At 59.7% G+C, this 17257-nt stretch overlaps 1 protein-coding gene across 2 annotated transcripts; it reads left to right on the top strand.

Annotated features, from left to right (window-relative positions):
• Positions 1 to 8: 8 nt before the first annotated feature.
• Positions 9 to 15668, top strand: ZNF775 (zinc finger protein 775). Of its 2 annotated transcripts, none has more exons than XM_054593462.1 (3): positions 9 to 90; positions 7472 to 7541; positions 12989 to 15668. In XM_054593462.1, exons 2-3 carry the CDS (start codon positions 7511 to 7513, stop codon positions 14593 to 14595), a joined length of 1638 nt encoding a protein of 545 aa, XP_054449437.1. In that variant the 5' UTR covers positions 9 to 90; positions 7472 to 7510; the 3' UTR covers positions 14596 to 15668. The 2 variants fall into 2 exon arrangements, with proteins under 2 accessions (XP_054449437.1, XP_054449436.1); XM_054593461.1 differs by having other exon boundaries at positions 12986 to 15668.
• The last annotated feature ends 1589 nt before the right edge of the window (positions 15669 to 17257 follow it).

Genomic DNA, 17257 nt, shown 5'->3' with positions numbered 1-17257 from the left:
TACCTGCCCCGTGTCTGGCGGGGCCCGGGAGCCCAGTGCCCAAGTCGCCCCGGGTGGCAGTTCCCGTTAACCTTAGCCTCAAAGTCAAAGGTATTTATTCCCGTCCCCCACCCTCTGAGTCCCTCTGAATATGGGCGGGGAGGGGCGTGCGGAGGGACGGACCGTGCTTTGGGGCCGGCGCCCGGCCCGCTCTTCCCGCGCTGCCTCCACCCAGCCCCGGGCTGGAGGCGGCTTCGGGGTCCCCTGAGTCCCCCGCGTCCGGCCCCGAACTCCCCACTCCCCGCCCCACACTCAGCCAGTGGGGACGGGGACCAGGTTATGTGTGGGAGGGGCTGCAGGCCGGGCCAGAGAGCAGGAGGTTGCCGGTGAGAGCGGGAGGAACCGGGTGGTGAGCGGGGGTGGGGGAAACTGTCCCGATGTTCGGTAACTGTGACAGTCTCCCAGAAAGACTGAGCTTCTGGAGAGCAGGAATCCCAGTGCTCGCAGCGGAGTGACACGTGGGTGCCTAATAAATCAGCAAAGGAGTGTGGATGAGGATTGGGGTGAGAACAATGAGAGGGCAGCACCACAGAAATTGGAAGCCTGTGTGTAACGGTCTCCTTGAAACCTCCATTCCAGGAAAATGGGCACAGGAGCCAAGATCTCAGTGGGGGTGGGGTAGGGGCTAGGGGCTTCTTCCCCGTAAAGGTGGAGAACATAGAGATGAGGCCTCCTGCAGCCCTTTGGCAGGACGGAGCCTGGAGTTAGCCTGGAGTTGGGTCTCGGTCAGCCAGAGCCTGTGTTGGGTGTGGTCAGAGCCCCAGACGCAGGGGGTGAGGGGTAAAGGGACAGGAAACATCTAGGCTGTTCTTTTGGGGTCCCTGCATTCATCTGTGAATGAAGAGATTAGAGAGTATCAGCCTCCTTTCAACTCGTAAGATTCCGTGATTCTGTAATCTGTTTCAGACGGAAATTTCTGTTATTTAAATGTTCCTTTATTAAAACTGTCCTCAGTGGCTTACAACACGCGGAACCTTGTGCTGGGTGCTGGGTAGAGAAACACTTCCAGTGTTAAGATGTTTAAGAGTCTTGTTGTGGAGACAGACAAATTATCACTATACCATGTGGACGGTGCTGGACATGGGACGGAGGCCGGCCTTTAGGTGGTGGTGATGCTCGCCTGGCCAGGCAGGACCTCTGGGTTTACTGGTCTGTGGGTGTGGCCCGGGCAGCAGTTGCCCTGCACTTCCGAGAACATTTTAAAGCCACTTGGCAGTTGATTTGCATGGTCTCCTTGGTCATAAACTCTAGATGACAGGAAGGTGTGAGGTCTGGTGGGTCCAGGGACAGAACACTGATGCCTGGAGAGGGAGCTGATTGTCCAGAGGCCAGCCAGGGCAACCCCCAGGGGACAGGCCACATGCTGGTGGGGAAGGGCCCAAGGGCTGTGGAATGGTCCTGAGAGACTAGGCTACACTGGTCCCCTGTCCCCAGCAAAGTCAGGCTATGAGGCCATTGGGACTCACCCGAAGTGAGCCTTTCAGCCGCAGGCCAGCTGGTCCTTCTAAGGCTTCTAGCCCAGCCACCCTGCCTGGCACGCAGGTCCCTCAGCCCCGCTTTCCTTGCCACAGCCCTGCTGGCCCCCACTTGGTTAGGCACCCCCACCAGGCCAGGAAGAGCCCCTCCTCCCCACCAGGCCAACACGGGGCTGGGGACCGTGTGCTGCCGCGCTCGAGCAGCTCCGTCATGTACGTGGCCACGGCCGCGCAGGTTTGTGACAGTGAAAGCTGAGTCCATGCCCTCGTCCTCCCGTGAGGCCAGCTCACCTTGGTGGCAGAGTTGGGGGTTACTCTGTGGGCGCTGGGGCCACTGAGGATCCTGACGCAGCTTGAAGAATTCTGGTGTAGGGAGAGTGAGCCGGCAGTGGGGGCGTGTGGAGATGACCTAGAAAATGTGGGTGTGGCTTGTTCTCAGGCCCCGAGACAGTGGAGAGAAAAGACAGCCAGTTTATAGAGCTCAAAAGGGTAGTGTTTGCACAATGCCCCTTACCTGATGCTTGTGACCAACCTGCGGGGCAGGTATTTTCGGCCACCATCACCATCCGGAGCCTAGGCCTAGAGGTGAAGTGACTTGCCTAGGACAGGGGGGCTGGAACTTGAGCTCCAGTCTTCAAGGGGAGTCTGGGCTGAGGAGCCGACCCTGAGGGCTCAGGTTCAAGGCGGGGAGGGAGGGCCTGCTGCTGTCTCGGGGCTGGACCCCTGCGGGCCCGGCCTGGGGAGCATTTCATGTTGCACTGGGCTTGCTGGGCAGAGCCTAATTCTCCCTCTAGGGCTTTCTGTCCCTCCAGCTTCCCCCCAGCACTGGCCTCTTGCCACCCCCAGCCCCAGCACAGATGAGCCATCAGGTGACTGTCCCCATCATACTTCCTGTGACCTGTGCTGGCAGCTTCCTGGCTCACTGTGGGCTGCCATTCCCGCCTCCCGCCTCCCTGAGTTCGTTCCTTGGAGCAGCGGGTGGTTGGGATGGTCAAGGCCACCTGTGGGCGCGTTATCAGCGTGAACGTGCATTTCTGTGTCCGCAAGGGCGCTGTGTGGTGACTTGTGCCCCTCTGGCTCATGTGGGCACGCTGTCCCTGCGGGTCTGTGGGTGGGTCGGCGGGTGGGTAAATGTCTCCATTTCTTGGACTGCGCGCACACAGTTGTGTGGGTTCTCCTGCGGGGTCTCCCTGCGTTTGTGCGTCTTCGATGTTGGTTTACTTTGCTGCGGTAGCTGTTAGGTATGAACGTCCCTGGGCGCGTTTGTGTGAGATTTAGTGTCTCCAGCATTTCTCCTCATGCGCCTGTGATCGCCTGTTTTAAATGCAGCATCCGCGGGTAGGAGCTGAAGTCGGTTTCCCAGGCAGCGATCAGCGTCAGCTCCTCCTGTGGTGTTTGTTGTTAGGGACAGGGCACTGGGGCCGGGGACCCCCTGTTGGGGTCTTCATTTGATTCACTCAGTCACTCACTCACTCACTCACTCCACCTTGAGCACTTCGCATTTTAGGGACCAGGCAGGGCAAGGCCCCGCCTTCGTGGAGCTCTCGGCTGGGGCTGGGGCGGGGCTGCCCTGTATAGCTCGGGAAGCTATATAGCTTCGCCACATGTGGCTGTTGAGCACCTGAAACGTGACTGGTGTGATTGAGACTCTGAATTTTTAATTTACCTTGTATCAGTTCAAGTAACTACATGTGGGTATAGAAACGAAACTCCTGAAAACGAGGGTCCTGGAGTCTAGTTCGGCGCTGGCTCCTTGAGCGCGCAGCGTGGCTCTTCACCATGAGGGCTGTGAGGTGTGAAGTGGGCGATGCTCGCTCTGTGCTTGGCACACGGCCGGTGCTCCGGGCCGGTGGCTTCTCCCCGTCCCGGTGGGAGTCTGGGCAGACCAACATTGAGGTGACCAGGGGAGCCCTCCACTTGTCTCAGTGAGTGGCATAGGAGAGCAGAACCCCCATAGCCAGGGAGCATCTGAGACACACCCTCTGAGTGGTCTGTGCAGGTCCCTCCACGGTCTGGACCCGCACCCTGGGGTCTGACCTGTGAGCTCACCGGGTGGAGCAGGGAGGCCAGAACCTCGAGGACACGCAGCCGAGGGCAGGCGCTGGCTGGTGGGTGAGGCGCTGTGGGCCAGGTGGGGTTACACCAGTCAGTGGTTGGGAGAGAGGTGGTTGAGAGAAAGGCAGGGAAGCACAGCAGCCCTGACGGGGCGGTGGACCGAGGGGCAGAGGGGGGTCCGCTTGATGGGGCGGGGTGCCTGGGGGAGACTGCCCCCTGCCCGTCCCCTGCCTATGGTGTCCTGTGGGGGCGGCAGCGTCAGTTTAAGTGAGCAGCAGTGGTCGGTGAGCGCCTGGGTGCACCCTGCGGGGGGTGGGCGTCTCCTGGCTGAGCAGGGCCTAGGAGCTGGGCCGTTGGCTGGGGTTCAGGGAGATGCCCCCCTCAAAGCCTCAGCTCCTGGTGGAGGGCATGTGGCCAGTCCCTGCTGCACTGGTGGCCAAGGACGCATGAGGTGCCCTCCGCTTCGTCCCCATCTGGGGCCTGAGTCTGGGAAGAGAGGCGTCTTGGCGGGTGGAGAAGGCCGGGGGGCCGAGCTTGGGAGGGCACAGGGAGACCTGGACGGGCCCCGCGCTGTGGCCTCTCTCCTCAGCCCAGCTGCTGCCGCCCCTTCCCGCCCCCAAGTTTCTGCTAAGACCAAAGCTCCTTTGTCCCTTTCCCTGGCCCCAGACCTCCCCACCTGCCGCGGGCCACAATCCCCTCTTTGTGTGGTCTGGCAGTTGTCACGACAGCTGCCCCAGCAGACGCCTTCCGGTTGAGGGGGCTCACATCCCCGATGCACCCTGACCCCACGTGGGGAGGTTGGCCTGGAGCCAGGGGCTGGGAAGGGGGCGGGGGCCATGGCCCGGCTCTGAGACCCACTCTCCACAGAACTTGCTGGGCGGGCAGGGAAAGGCCGTCGGCGAGCAGGGTCAGGGCCAGGCAGCCTTCAGAGACTCCGCCTGGGCGCTGGTGGGGGTGGCGGACCGGCCCTTGCGGCGCTGTTTCCTGGCTGTGGTGCTTTGCTAGGCGGCCTGCCGGGTGGGCTGCTGGGCGTCTCAGGTCGGCACAGCTCGGGGCCGGGTGCACCTGGTGGCCTGGCTGGCGTGGAGAGGCACGGCCATGGAAGGAGACTTCCCTGGGTGTGGCCACCCCCGGGTCTGTCTGCAGGACACCGGCCGGCCTCTTTTCCGGACGGCCCACCTGAGCACACCGGTGGAGGGGGGCCCCCAAGACATGGCCTGTCTGCCCCTCATTCCTGTCCTCCAACCCCTGCCCTCTCGTTCTTATCTCTTCTCCTGGGGCCCATGAGGGTCTTCTTCCTTCCCTGTCGACTTCTGTCTTAGACTACAGGCCCTTGTGAGCCCAGGTGGGACGCAGGGACGCGGGAGGGGCTGCCCTGGTAATTCCTTGTGAATTGCTGCCGAGAATTGAAGGCTTTCTGCCACCCTAGGCGGTTTTTAGGCCCTAACACCCTTTGGAAGACAGAATGGGTCCAGGAGGACTCATCTGAGTCGCAACAGGGCCTCCCCTGTCCTGTTGGGGTTTTGTGAACAAGGCCGACCCCTGCCCTCCGTCTTCACCCTGAATTGAGGCTCCGTCCCCGTCTGAGTTTCCTGAGTTTAGGTGGCCTCCCTGCTCGCCAGTCCCCTGAGCCTCTTGGGGCGGACACCAATGAGAGGCTTCCCCGAGGCGTGGGACACGCAACCCATCGGGCCCGAGGGTGACCGCCCCCCGCCCCCCGCCTGGCGCCCCCTGCCTCGGGGCTCCCCTTCCTCTGCCCAGGGGCTGGTTTTTGTGTCTAGAAACCACAGTAGGGGTGCTGAGCTGACCCTGCTGGGGACATAGGGTTAAAAACAGAACCTCCTGCCAACCCAGGAAGGCTCCCCGCAAAGGCGGCGGGGAAGAGGCCCGCGTCCTTACTGAGTGAGCCCCGCACCAGGAAGACACGCACACGACAGGCAGTCCACCGAGAGGTCGCAAAGGCAGAAGGAGGTTGCCCCGGTTACACGGCCCTGTGGGCGCGGCCCGTTCCACACGTGGGCTTGAGATAAGCCGTCACTAGTGCTCGGGCCAGAGGACTTGACCACGTCCTAAATTCACCTGGCAGCCGGGGTGGCCACCTGTGTTTGTTAACTGCCTTTATCCAGAGGAAAACACACCTCTCATATCTTTATGGCAGGAGGTGGTTTTGCAGCTTGGAGCCAGGTGTCCCCGGGGGTGAGGCTCCGCCCTCCCACGGGGCCTGGGAGCCAGGGCCCTGCCTCCCTTAATGATTCCCTTCAAAGGGTTGGCTCCCAGGCCCTCGAGAGAGACAGGTTTACATACGTCTCAAATAGACAAAAATTATAATTAGAAGTTTTCTTTTCTTTTTTAAAGATTTTATTTATTTTTAGAGCGAAGGGGAGGGAAAAGAAGGGAAGGAGAGAGAGAGCAACATTCATGTGTGGTTGCCTCTCACATGCCCCGCACCGGGGACCTGGCCCACAGCCCAGGCCTGTGCCCTGACTGGGAATTGAACTGGCCACCCTTTGGTTCTCAGACTGGCACGCAGTGCACTGAGCCACATCAGCCAGGGCAAAAGTTTTCTAAAGAAAACACTATAAAAGAAAGGGCAGGCGTCTCTCCCTGCTGTAGGGGAAAAGGTTTTTCTATGTTCTAGGCTTGTAAGTGCCCTTACTGCCCCCTACCCGTCCCCTCTCTTTGCAGGGCCCTGATTCTGAGCCTGGTAACGGGATGGGCAGACCCTTAGGCTGGGGGCTCTTGAGGGCCCCAGGTGGGGAGCAAGACAAGACAGGTTCTCATGAGAGTGGCTGGGCCAGGTGCCCTGGGGGGAAGCCCCTTGGAAGCGGCTGCTGGAGTTGAGCGGAGAGCACAGGCCCTTGCGGGACTGTTTGGGAGGGTGGGGCTCAGGGGGTGCGGGTGTGTGAAGCAGACGCCAGTCCTGAGCAGGGACAGCCCCTGGCACTACGTGGGGGAAACAAAGCCCCAGCTGCACGCAGCCCCTGTCTGCATGCGGGTCAGCCGGCCACGTGTGCGTGTCGGGTTCCCCGCATGACGGCTCTGGCCCCGACCCTGGGCCTCCCGCAGTGGGCACAGGGAGTAAGCAGACAGGTAATGCCACCTCAGGTGGCAGAGTGTCATGGAGGAAGGTGAGGTGGAGTTAGGGTTGTGGCTTTACCCAGAGTGGCCAGGGAAGGCCGCCTGAAAGAGGCGAGGGGCCCTGCAGAGATCTGGGGCAGATCGGCCCAGGCAGAGGGGTGGCCAGAGCAAAGCTGAGCACCGAGTGCCTGGCCTGTGCCCCGTCCTGCCCCAGGCAGGCAGTGAGCCACCGGGAAGTGTGCTGGCAGCTGGAGCGGTAACGAGCAAGGTGAGCCCCAGGAGCGGGGCTCCAGCCCGGCTGGGCTTGCATGGAGAGCTCCCTGGGAGGACTGGCGCCTGGACAGGCAGGGACTTAGAGAGAGGAGGGGCTGTCACTTTGCAGGGACAGTTCTGCCTGCCAGGGTGTCCCCTGGCCTCTCAGGCTACTAACTCCTTGGGGTTTCTCCTGTGCAGCACCCCCCTGCCCCTCCCCCGCCACCACGTGCAGATGCCAAGAGCCGGGGCCTGGCGCTGGGCTCCGGGAGCCAGAAGGCCTGGGATTGTGCCCCGCCTCGCCATGCAGCCACCTCTGTGATTCTGTGCGTCAAATCAGTGGCCCCGTCTGACCGCAAGCTCCTCTCCCTAAGATGGGAATTATGCCTGTTGTACCTGCCTAGCAGGTCTGTGTGCAATTTTAAAAATCCTGCACATTTCAGTTGAGGTCACAGGTATAAAAGCTTTGACAGAGGAGGAATGCACCCGTGAGGGCGCACGAGGGCTGGGAAACCCCTCCATCCTCGCCCCACAGGCCAACTTTGTTTCCTTTGCCCCCATCTCACCTGCAGACGGAGTCAGGCGCCGGCTGATACCGTGGGGCCTCCGGGATGGAGAACGGCCTGGCTGGCGCCAGCGCAGGTAAGAGAAGATGGAACGGCACGAGCCAACCGCAGCCCCTCCCCAGGCCTGTCTTCCGGGTGCCTCCAAAGCCCAGTGTGTGTCGCTGCCGTCACCAGTAGCTTAGAGAGTGTTGAATTGCAGGACGCTGAAGGTCACATCAAGGAGTGGAACAAAGACAGGCAGGGGGAGCTAAGAAAACGACAAAGGGCAGCCCATACCTCGCCAGGCAAGGGAACACACACATTCACAGGCACGTGCGCGCACGCAGCCTCCCTGAGGTGGAAAGTGAGGAGTGTGGTAAGTTCTGGAACAGGGTGTTCATGGTGGTCATGCCAGTCAAACACTGAAGCAGCACTCTGGGTAGGACGAGCGGTGAGAACAAGCCGTGGGTCCGGGGCCCCCGCGGGGCTCGCGGTTAGTTCCAGCCGATCCGCGTAGAGCCCGTCGGGAGGAACCACAGCCATCACGTTTGGTTCTCCCAGACGAGTGCAGCTGCTACCGCGAGTGGAAGTGTCCCGCACGGCCGTGCGTCTGAGCGGAGCAGCCCTGGGTGTCTGAGAGCCGCTCTCAGGCACAGCCTCTGTCACAGCCTGGAGGGCGTGGCCGCCCTGGCTCCCGGGGAGCCAGCTGCAGAGCGGCTCTGGCTTAGGAGAGGGCACAGGGTCCTTCCTTGGGATCCCTGCCTCTCAGCGCTTGGCACAGCGACTTTATCAGGTCCCTTTCTGTCCCCTCCTCCTGGGGAGTTGTTGCGCCATATACCCTGGAGCCCCAGCCCTCCCCCGGTAATCACTGCAGTGGGCCCGAGGCAGAGACAGAGATGGGGCAGTGGGTGAAAAAGGAACGGACGGCGGCTCAGAGGGGTGGCGTGCTGCGTGGGCTCCCAGGCCGGCCGGCCCCGCCCCCGGCCCGCAGCCTGTCACTGCGAATGCGGAGATCACGGGGTGGGGGTGGGGGTGTGTGTGTGTGTGTGTGTGTGTGTGTGTGTGTGAGAGAGAGAGAGAGAGAGAGAGAGAGAGAGAGGTTGATGTTACCGTAATTACAGTACAGCCTCGGACAGACGGTTCCAGACATTGTAGCAGAAGGACCCTTTGTCCCAGGCAAACTCAGGAGTGGAACCCTAATTCACATGTGAGAGATGAGGGAGTATGCCGGCCCCCCCCCCCCCCCCCGCCTTGGCGACTCCCTGGTGCCCCGTGGTCTTAGGGGAGAGTAGAACACAGCGGCCTGGACCCTCTCCCCTGAGGCGGCACGGAGGGAGGCTCCCAGGGCCGGGGGCGCCGGGGGCTGCAGCCAGCCCTGGGCCCCCACAGGCTCCTGCTGCCGGACCCAGAGCGCGGCACTGTCTAGATGGCCAAAGTTTTGAGATCATTGAGAACTTACCTCTTTTAAGCACCTTTTCCCTTTTTTGTTAATGTTATATTTTTAAAAAATTGTGGTGAAATACATGTGGTGTGAAATTTACCATTTTAACCACTTTTAAGTGTACAATTGAGTGGCCTTAGGTGCATTTGCATTGTTGTACGGTCATCACTACCATCTATTGCCAGGACTTTTTTTTTTTAAATCACCCTAGAAACTCTGGACTCATTAAGCAGTAGCTCCCCATTTACAGCTTCGCTGTTATCTGAACCATTGAGAACAGCCTCACACCGGTCCTCGCTGTGCTGATGGAGGAGCGGTGGCTTTGTCTCTAGACTCCGGCCGCGGGCAGCTCAGGCCTGCTTGCCTGTATTAATTACTATCCGATCCCCAAAGAAAAGCGTGCCATGGACGTCCCAGCCCACGCACCTGACAGGGTGCCCACGCACCTGACAGGGTCCCCACGCACCGTCCCCAAGCTCCAGGGCCTCCTCACACAGCCCAGCCACTCACGGCTGCCTTTTCCAGGCGTCCTTTAGATGGAATCGCACAGTTCGTAGGCTTTCCAGGTTGGCTCCTTTCACTTGGTGAAGTGCATTGATGTTTCTTCCATGATTTTTCATGGCTTGATAATTCATTTTATTTTTTAAAAGATTTTATTTATTCTTAGAGGGGGAGGGAGGGAGAAAGAGAGAGGAAAACATCGATGTGTGGTTGCCTTTTGTGCGCCCCCTACTGGGGACCTGGCCCGTAACCCAGGCCTGTGCCCTGACTGGGAATCGAACCAGTGACCCTTTGGTCTGCAGGCTGGTGCTCAGCCCACTGAGCCACACTAGCCAGGGCTCATTTCTTTTTAGTGCTGAGTAATATTCCATTGTTTGATGTACCACAGTTTATTTTTTATTTTTTAAAAAGATTTTATTTATTTATTTTTAGAGAGGCGAAGGGAGGGAGAAAGAGAGGGAAGGAAACATTGATGTGAGAGGAACTTCGATGAGTTAGTTGCCTTTGTACACAGCCCCTACCAGGAACCTAACATGCAACTCAGGCATGCGCCCTGACTGGGAATCGAACCAGTGACCTTTACTCTGTGGGATGACACCCAACCCACTGAGCCACACTGTTCAGGGCCGTACCATAGTTTGTTTATCCACTCACCTGCTGAGGGACATCTTGGTTTCTTCTAAGTTTTAACAAATATGAATAAAGCTGCTGTAAACATCTGTGTGCAGGTTTTTGCGGAGGCGTAGGTTTTCATTTCATTTGAGTAGACGCTGCGGAGTGTGGTTGCGGGGTCATACGGTGAGAGCGCGTTTAGTTTTGTAAGACACTGGCTAGTTGCCGTCCCGAGCGGCCGCACCGAGCTGCGCTCCCACTGGCAGTGAGTGGGGGCGCCTGCCGCCCCGCGGCCTCGCCCACGTGCGCTGGTGTCCGGGTTTTGGAATTCAGCCATTCTAAGTGCTGTGTGGTGGTAATATTTTCGCTTTTAATGTCGTATAAGCCAAAATCTTCCTTTCTCATTTTTAGAATTTTCTGGGTGATTTATATAAGTTGTAAATTAAAAAAAAATTTTTTTTTATTTCTTTTTAGACAGAGGGGAAGGGAGGGAGAAAGAGAGGGAGAAACATCAGTGTGTGGTTGCCTCTCACACATGCCCCCCACCAGGGACCCGGCCCCCAACCCAGGCCTGTGCCTTGACTGGGAATTGAACTGGCGACCCTTTGGTTCACAGGCCGGTGCTCAGTCCACTGAGCCACACCAGCCAGGGATGCAAATTGTAAATTTTATAATTTAGCTTAATTAGGATTACACTGAGTTTAGACATTGTTTTGGAGCGAAGAGCTGCTGCTTATCTAGAAATACGATGTATCTGTCCTTTCATTGATATGTCCTTTTTCCCTTCAATAAAGTTTAATAGTTTTCTTTATATAAGTTTTGCACATATGGTAGATATATTTCTGGTTATTTTATAGCTTTGTTCCCATTTTTTTTAAAAGTTATGAATTGTTCCATGTTTTTGTATCTGACCATCTTGCCAAAACTCATTTCTGATATATTGTCAGTAGGTTCTCTTGCACATTCTAGGTTAATAATGACCAGCGAATGATAGTTTTCCTTTGTAGTATTTATATATTTTTCTTCTTTTCCTTTTGCTTTGGCTGGTTCCTCAGGGACCATGCCGAAGAGCGTGGCAGTGGCTGCCTCCCTTGTCCCCGACATGAATGGGCTTCTATCCTTTTGCCTTTGGTCCCAACTCTTGCTGCAGTTCCTAGTGTGGCTCCGCGGTCCACCTGAGGGCAGCTCCTTGTGTCCCTCGTTTGCTGAGAGCCTGCCGGCCCGCCTTCCCTCCCTCCCTGCCTCCCAGCCTTCCTCCTCCCTCCTCTCTCCCCCCTCTCCCTCCAGAGATGCTGTTGCATTTCATCGTGAGACTTTTTGCACCCATTGAGATCATAGAAGCTTTTCCACCTTTTAAAACCTAATGTCACAAGTTACCGTGGAGCCATGTCTGCTTCCCTGGGGAAGATGCCAGCAAGGCCCTGACACCCTGTTCTTTTCATGCTGCTGACCCTGCTTCGCTAATGGTTTTGTGTTTGTTCTTTGTGTCTACTTTCAAAGAATGTAAAGGTCGTATTTTCTGCCTACCCCGCCCTTGTCTTACTTGATACCGCATCGTGCTAGCGTAGGCTCCCTCCCTTCCTGCCCTCCTAGGTGCTGTCACAGTTTATATAAGCTGCGGACCTCCTGCCCTTGGAGTTTTAGTAGAAGCCATTCATACAGTTGACTGGCCCGTTGCCCATTTTCAGGGTAGAATTTCAGCTTTCTTGTCGGTTTTTTCTGACTGTTTATATAGACATGTTTTCTACTTACGCTTGAGTCAGTTTTGTTAATTTATATCTTCTCTCAAAACCATCCATTTTTATATAGATTTTTCAAATTGATATAACAACAGTATTTTAGGATTTTCAGAGCCCTTTATTTTTATCTTTACGTTCCCTTTATCCTCTAATCTCTGCTATTTTCTTTCTTAATTCCTTCCTCCTACTTCCTTTGGGTTTGTTTTCTTGTCTTTTTCATATTGGAACCTGTTGTTTAGAGCTTCTCTTTTGTTCACAGCTGTTTTGTTTTACCTACTCTTTGTTGAATGCACACCTTCTACTGAAGGGTAACACACAGAAAAACACATAGGCGGACAAGCTCTATACAGTCTTACAAAGTGACTACGCCCATGTAACTGGCACCCAGATCAAGAAAGGGACTGTTGCCAGAACCCAGAAGTCCCCCGGCCCCGCCTGCCGGCTCCCTCCCAATCACAGGGCCCTCTGGAAGGGGGCCACGGTCCCGGTGTGTGGCTCACCCGCTAGGCCTGCCAGCCGTTGCACGTGATATACGTGGGATCACGCAGTCCACACTCCCTGTCTGCAGCAGCCCTTTCCTGGCTGTCCCTGGGCGGGCCCAGAGTGCCCCTGTGGATGGAGCGGTCCTGTGGACGGGAGTCTTGGGAGGAAAGGGGGCTGGGTTTAGTACAAGGTCAAGGCGACACCTGCTGAGACCCTTCTGGCCGACTTTCTTGTTCTTGCTTTTGTTGAAGGAGAGTGAGGTTACCGAACGGCTGAGATCCCAGCAGGTGAGATGCTCACACGCCATGGCTGCTACTCCAGAGAGGGTCCAGCAGTGCCGGGGGCTGGGCCACCCAACCACTGGGGGGCTGGGCCACCCAACCACTGAGGGGCTGGGCACACACTCACTCGGCACAGTGGAGCCTCAGGAAAAGAACGAGACGTTTGAATGTGGCCGTGCTCTGCTGCTCTGGGGCGGGAGGACCTCCCCGGGCCTCAGGCAGAGCCGGGGCACCCGGCGTGTCCCGGGCAGCAGCCCCACGGAGCTTCCCTTTCCTGCACCTTCCTTTGCTCTCCAGACCCCAGCCTGCCCCTGCCTGATTGTCCTTCCTTCCTTCCCTCCCCGCTTCCTCTTCTCCCTTTTCCAGTCTTTCTTCTGCATCCTCCTCCTGTCTCTTCTTTTCAGCTGTGTTCGGCCCTCCTGGCCTTTCCCTCCACCCTCCGAGCAGCGACTGACTTCCTGTCCTCTCTTCCTTTGTCTGGCAGCAGACGGGCTGGTGGTGAAAATCAAGCAAGAGAAGCCAGAGCGGCTGCTGCAGAACCTGGCGCCACCGGCCGTGCCTTCCAGGAGGGATAAGGAGAACATTTACCAGCAGCCCCTGGGCCTCCGGCTATGCCAGACCATGGGGAAGAACCGATCCTTGGCAGGACAGGAGGAAACTGGGGGTCCCAAGTGGACCCCTCCCACTGAGCAGGAGGTGGGTCTGGCAGGCCGGGTTCCAGGGGCAGCCCCTGGCCCCCTGAGCCCTGCTCTTTCGGCCGGCGAGGGTCACTTCGTGTGTCTGGACTGTGGGAAGAGGTTCAGCTGGTGGTCGTCCCTGAAGATCCACCAGCGCACCCACACCGGGGAGAAGCCGTACCTGTGTGGCAAGTGCGGCAAGAGCTTCAGCCAGAAGCCCAACCTGGCGCGCCACCAGCAGCAACACTTGGGCGAGCGGCCCTTCTGCTGCCCGGAGTGCGCCAGACGCTTCAGCCAGAAGCAGCACCTGCTCAAACACCAGAAGACCCACTCTCGGCCGGCCACCTACTCGTGCCCTGAGTGCGAGCGCTGCTTCCGCCACCAGGTGGGCCTCCGCATCCACCAGCGCGCGCATGCCCGGGACCGCCAGGGCGCCCGCGCCAGGCTGTCCGAGCTGCTCCGGGATGCTGCAGCGCGCCGGGGCTGCCGCCTGCGCCCCGGGACTCCGCGGGGGCGCCCGGAGTGGGCATGGCTGGGGCTCTGCCAGGGCTGGTGGCGCCAGGCAGGGCCCCAGACCGACCTCTCCTCCTCTGCCACCACCACCGGGCCGGTCGAGCAGCGCCAGTTCATTTGCAGCGAATGCGGCAAGAGCTTCACGTGGTGGTCGTCGCTGAACATCCACCGGCGCATCCACACGGGCGAGCGGCCCTACCCGTGCCCTGAGTGCGGCCGCCGCTTCAGCCAGAAGCCCAACCTGACGCGGCACCTTCGCAACCACACGGGTGAGCGGCCGCACCCTTGCCCGCACTGCGGCCGCAGCTTCCGCCAGAAGCAGCACCTGCTCAAGCACCAGCGCACGCACATGCCTGGTGCCCAGGCCACGCGCTGCCCTAGCTGTGGCCAGAGCTGCCCCAGCCGCGCAGCGCTGCGGGCCCACCAGCGTGCGCACGACAGCACCGCCACCGCCCAGCTGCTGTGTCCCGGGCCCGCCGTGCTGGGGGACGAGGCGCAGGCCCAGGTCGCCGTGGCCCGCTCAACACCACCGTGCAGCTCTCCAGCAGCTCGGGGACCCGGGGACACGCGGTGGGGCGGCGTGCGAGCTGGCCTGGCCGGACCCGGGGAGCAGCGCCCATTCATCTGCAACGAGTGTGGCAAGAGCTTCTCGTGGTGGTCGGCGCTCACCATCCACCGGCGCATCCACACGGGCGAGCGGCCCTACCCGTGCCCCGAGTGCGGCCGCCGCTTCAGCCAGAAGCCCAACCTGACGCGGCACCGGCGCAATCACACGGGCGAGCGGCCCTACCTGTGCGCGGCCTGTGGCCGCGGCTTCAGTCAGAAGCAGCACCTGCTCAAGCACCAGCGTGTGCACCGGGGGGCCCTGGTGCCCACCCCCAGCGTCAAGGATGAGGCGCTTTAGTGCACCTGGGCCCAAGGGGACCCATGGGGGATGTTTGCAGGGGTGCCCGTGGGCGATGGCCAGAATGGTGGCTTTTACAACCCCAGGGAGGGAGGCCCTATCAAAGGCCGCAAAGGCCTGATAACACAATCCCAGAAGCACCCCCAGGGGGACCACGAAAGGCCCCGGGGGGGTGGGGAGCGGCTGAGGGAGGAGGTGAGATCAGTTGTCCCCGCCCTGGAGCCCGATGTGTCCCTGATGGGTTGAGGGCTGCTGTATGCTTCCCAGGCGGGACCCCAGGCTCCGGGTTGGTGGGGGGGCTCTGGGAGAGGCCCCCGTCCAGACTGGTCAGCCCCAGCACCAGCCCGTCACACTCAGGATGGCGAGGGGCCGACTCGGTGCCAGAGTCTCAACAGACTCAGCGAGAGCAAGGGCCGAAGCTGGCAGCTGCGGCCGCAGAGGGGCGGGCACGTGCCCAGGGCCCAGGGCAGTGCCCCGCACTCGGTGGCCATTCGGCGTGGAGCTGTGGCTGGGGTGAGTGGTTTTCTGGCCCCCTCAACCTCGAGTGCCCCGTGTGCAGGGGACTGCCCTGGCCGGCCAGACTCTTGGACTGGTAGGCGTGTGATGGTCAGGGCCTGGGCTACACGGTGGGGGCCTCCGCTGAGACGTGGTGGCTTGGGGAGGGACACGCAGCAGGGAGGAGCCAGATGTGCTGCCCTGCTCCGTGGCCCCGGGCCGCACACTCTGACTCGTCTTTGTGGGCAGTGTTGCAGAGGGAGAAATGAAGCACAGCTGGCCTCCAGCGGTCTCGTTGTCATTTTTCATGCTTCCCTTCCTGAACTGCGCATCTGCCTGTGCTCTGAGGGGTCCGTCTGCCCGGGACCGGGCCAGGGAGCTTTGGCCGTGAGCGCAGCAGCCCCCTATGCCCAGTTCCCTTCCCGCCCTCCCTGCACAATTTGATCTCTTCCCACACACCCCTTCCACCTGTTGCTCCTCATGCTTTTCCAAAGCAGGGGCGGCTGGAGCCCTGGTACGGATGGAGGAGCCCAGGGCTCCAGGCCACCTGGAGCTGGGACCGTGTCCTCCCTCAGGAGGGGAGGGAGCTATAGAGGGTGGGAGCTGGGGTGCCAGCGTTGGATAGGTGGGAAGAAAAGGGGGGATCCCGCTGGTTCTGTAGGAGGATGAACTGAGTCCGCCTGCCTCGGCTCGGGCCGGGGTCTGTGAGCCCAGAGGGGTGCCTCTGTCTCCCGGAGCTGCTGCGTTCACGCGGGCTCTGCCCTGTCCCGCCCCTTTTTCGGGTCCTGTGTGATCTCAGCTGCCAAGAGCTCCAGTTGTAGCGCCACAAAAAGGCCCGTGGAGGCGAAGGTCCAGCTCGCCTGGTAACGCAGCACTGGGGGTGGTTAGCATTCAGCCAGGGCTCCAACGTGCGGTCCTGCTGGTCCTTGATCCTAAACCATGCCGTGTGGCCCCATACCGCAGGGCAGGGTGTGCCCATCAGGGATTTCAGCTCTGAGGACCAGTGGGAAGCTAAATCACAAGGATTTTTCTAGGCCCCCTCTCTGAACCTAAGCCCTCGGGGCTCCCCTCCCTGCCATGCCTGCCTGGCCCCTCCCCCAGTCTGCGCTGCTTGGAGAGGCCAAGGGCCTTGGAGCTCATCAGAACCCACTTCAACCATGGGGAAGGCTCAAGAGTCATTTGCTAATGCCTTGCCAACGCAAGCAAGCCCGCCTCCTTCAGGAAGGCATCCTGGAATGCCATGCCCGTGCTGGAAAGCTGCAGCCTGCAAGGATGGAGCTGCAGCGATGCGGGAGCCCTCGGAATCGGGTGCCTGAGGGGCTGGCCGGGCAGATCCTGCAGAGGCGGGCGGGCAGGGCAGTCTTTGCTGTGTTACTGCCCACACGTGGCCTGTGTTCAGCAGTCAGATCGAACACCAGTGCTGGCGGGATTTGGGATTAATAAGGCTTAACTGCAGCTTTTCCCCTCGGAGCAGAGTCACGAGAAAGCCTGTTCCCTGACCCCAAGTGACGGATCCTTGCAAATGGTGCTTGGGGTCACAATGAGGGCGTGGCCAGGTCCCTCAGGGTGAGGGGTTACTGAGGTGCAGGCCCCGGTGACCAGATCAGGGGATGCACAGCGCTCAATCTCTCACCACGCCCTGTGTGTGACAGGCCCCGGGTCAGACTTCGGGATGCGGTGATGAGTAAGCCTCTGCCGGCGGCTAAGCAACACACCCTGGAGGCTGGGAAGTCTGGGATCAAGGTGCTGGCCCGTTCCTGTCTTGCAGATAACCGCCTTTTCTCTGTGTCCTTTCACGGAGGCGGGGTGCGGGGGAGAGTGCTCGGCAGTGCTCTGGTCTCCTTACGGGGACACCAGTCTCCTCAGGAGCAGCCCGCACCTAACCACCTCCGAAGGCCCTGTCGCCACATACCGTCACCCTGGGGGGGCAGGGCTTCAAATGATGGATTTGGGGGGTGTACAGTTCAGTCAATAGCAGTCACAGTCTCTGCCCTTGAGCTCACGGGCATTCACAGAAAACCGCTCCAATACACCTACAGCTTGGAACAATCTATATGGTCAGCTCTTGAACACGTGGGCCCAGCCCCTGCTCATAGTGAGGCTTTCTGGTTCATCTCGTTTAGTCTCCCCACACATCAGCGACCGAGGCGGCAGTGACGTAGGAAAG

The sequence above is a fragment of the Pteronotus mesoamericanus genome, unplaced genomic scaffold (genome assembly GCF_021234165.1).
Source record: "Pteronotus mesoamericanus isolate MK-2021 breed Mesoamerican mustached bat unplaced genomic scaffold, CSHL_Meso_final scaffold_409, whole genome shotgun sequence".
Classification (NCBI taxonomy): Eukaryota; Metazoa; Chordata; class Mammalia; order Chiroptera; family Mormoopidae; genus Pteronotus; species Pteronotus mesoamericanus.
This window is presented reverse-complemented; position numbering and strand designations above follow the sequence as displayed.

What these genes read in the sequence shown, in the direction of transcription:
- ZNF775 (XM_054593461.1), top strand. Translation starts at nt 7,511, where the DNA reads ATGGAGAACGGCCTGGCTGGCGCCAGCGCAG. An exon ending in CCTGGCTGGCGCCAGCGCAG is followed by an intron (nt 7,542 to 12,985) that starts GTAAGAGAAGAT and finishes TTTGTCTGGCAG; the next exon opens with CAGACGGGCTGGTGGTGAAA.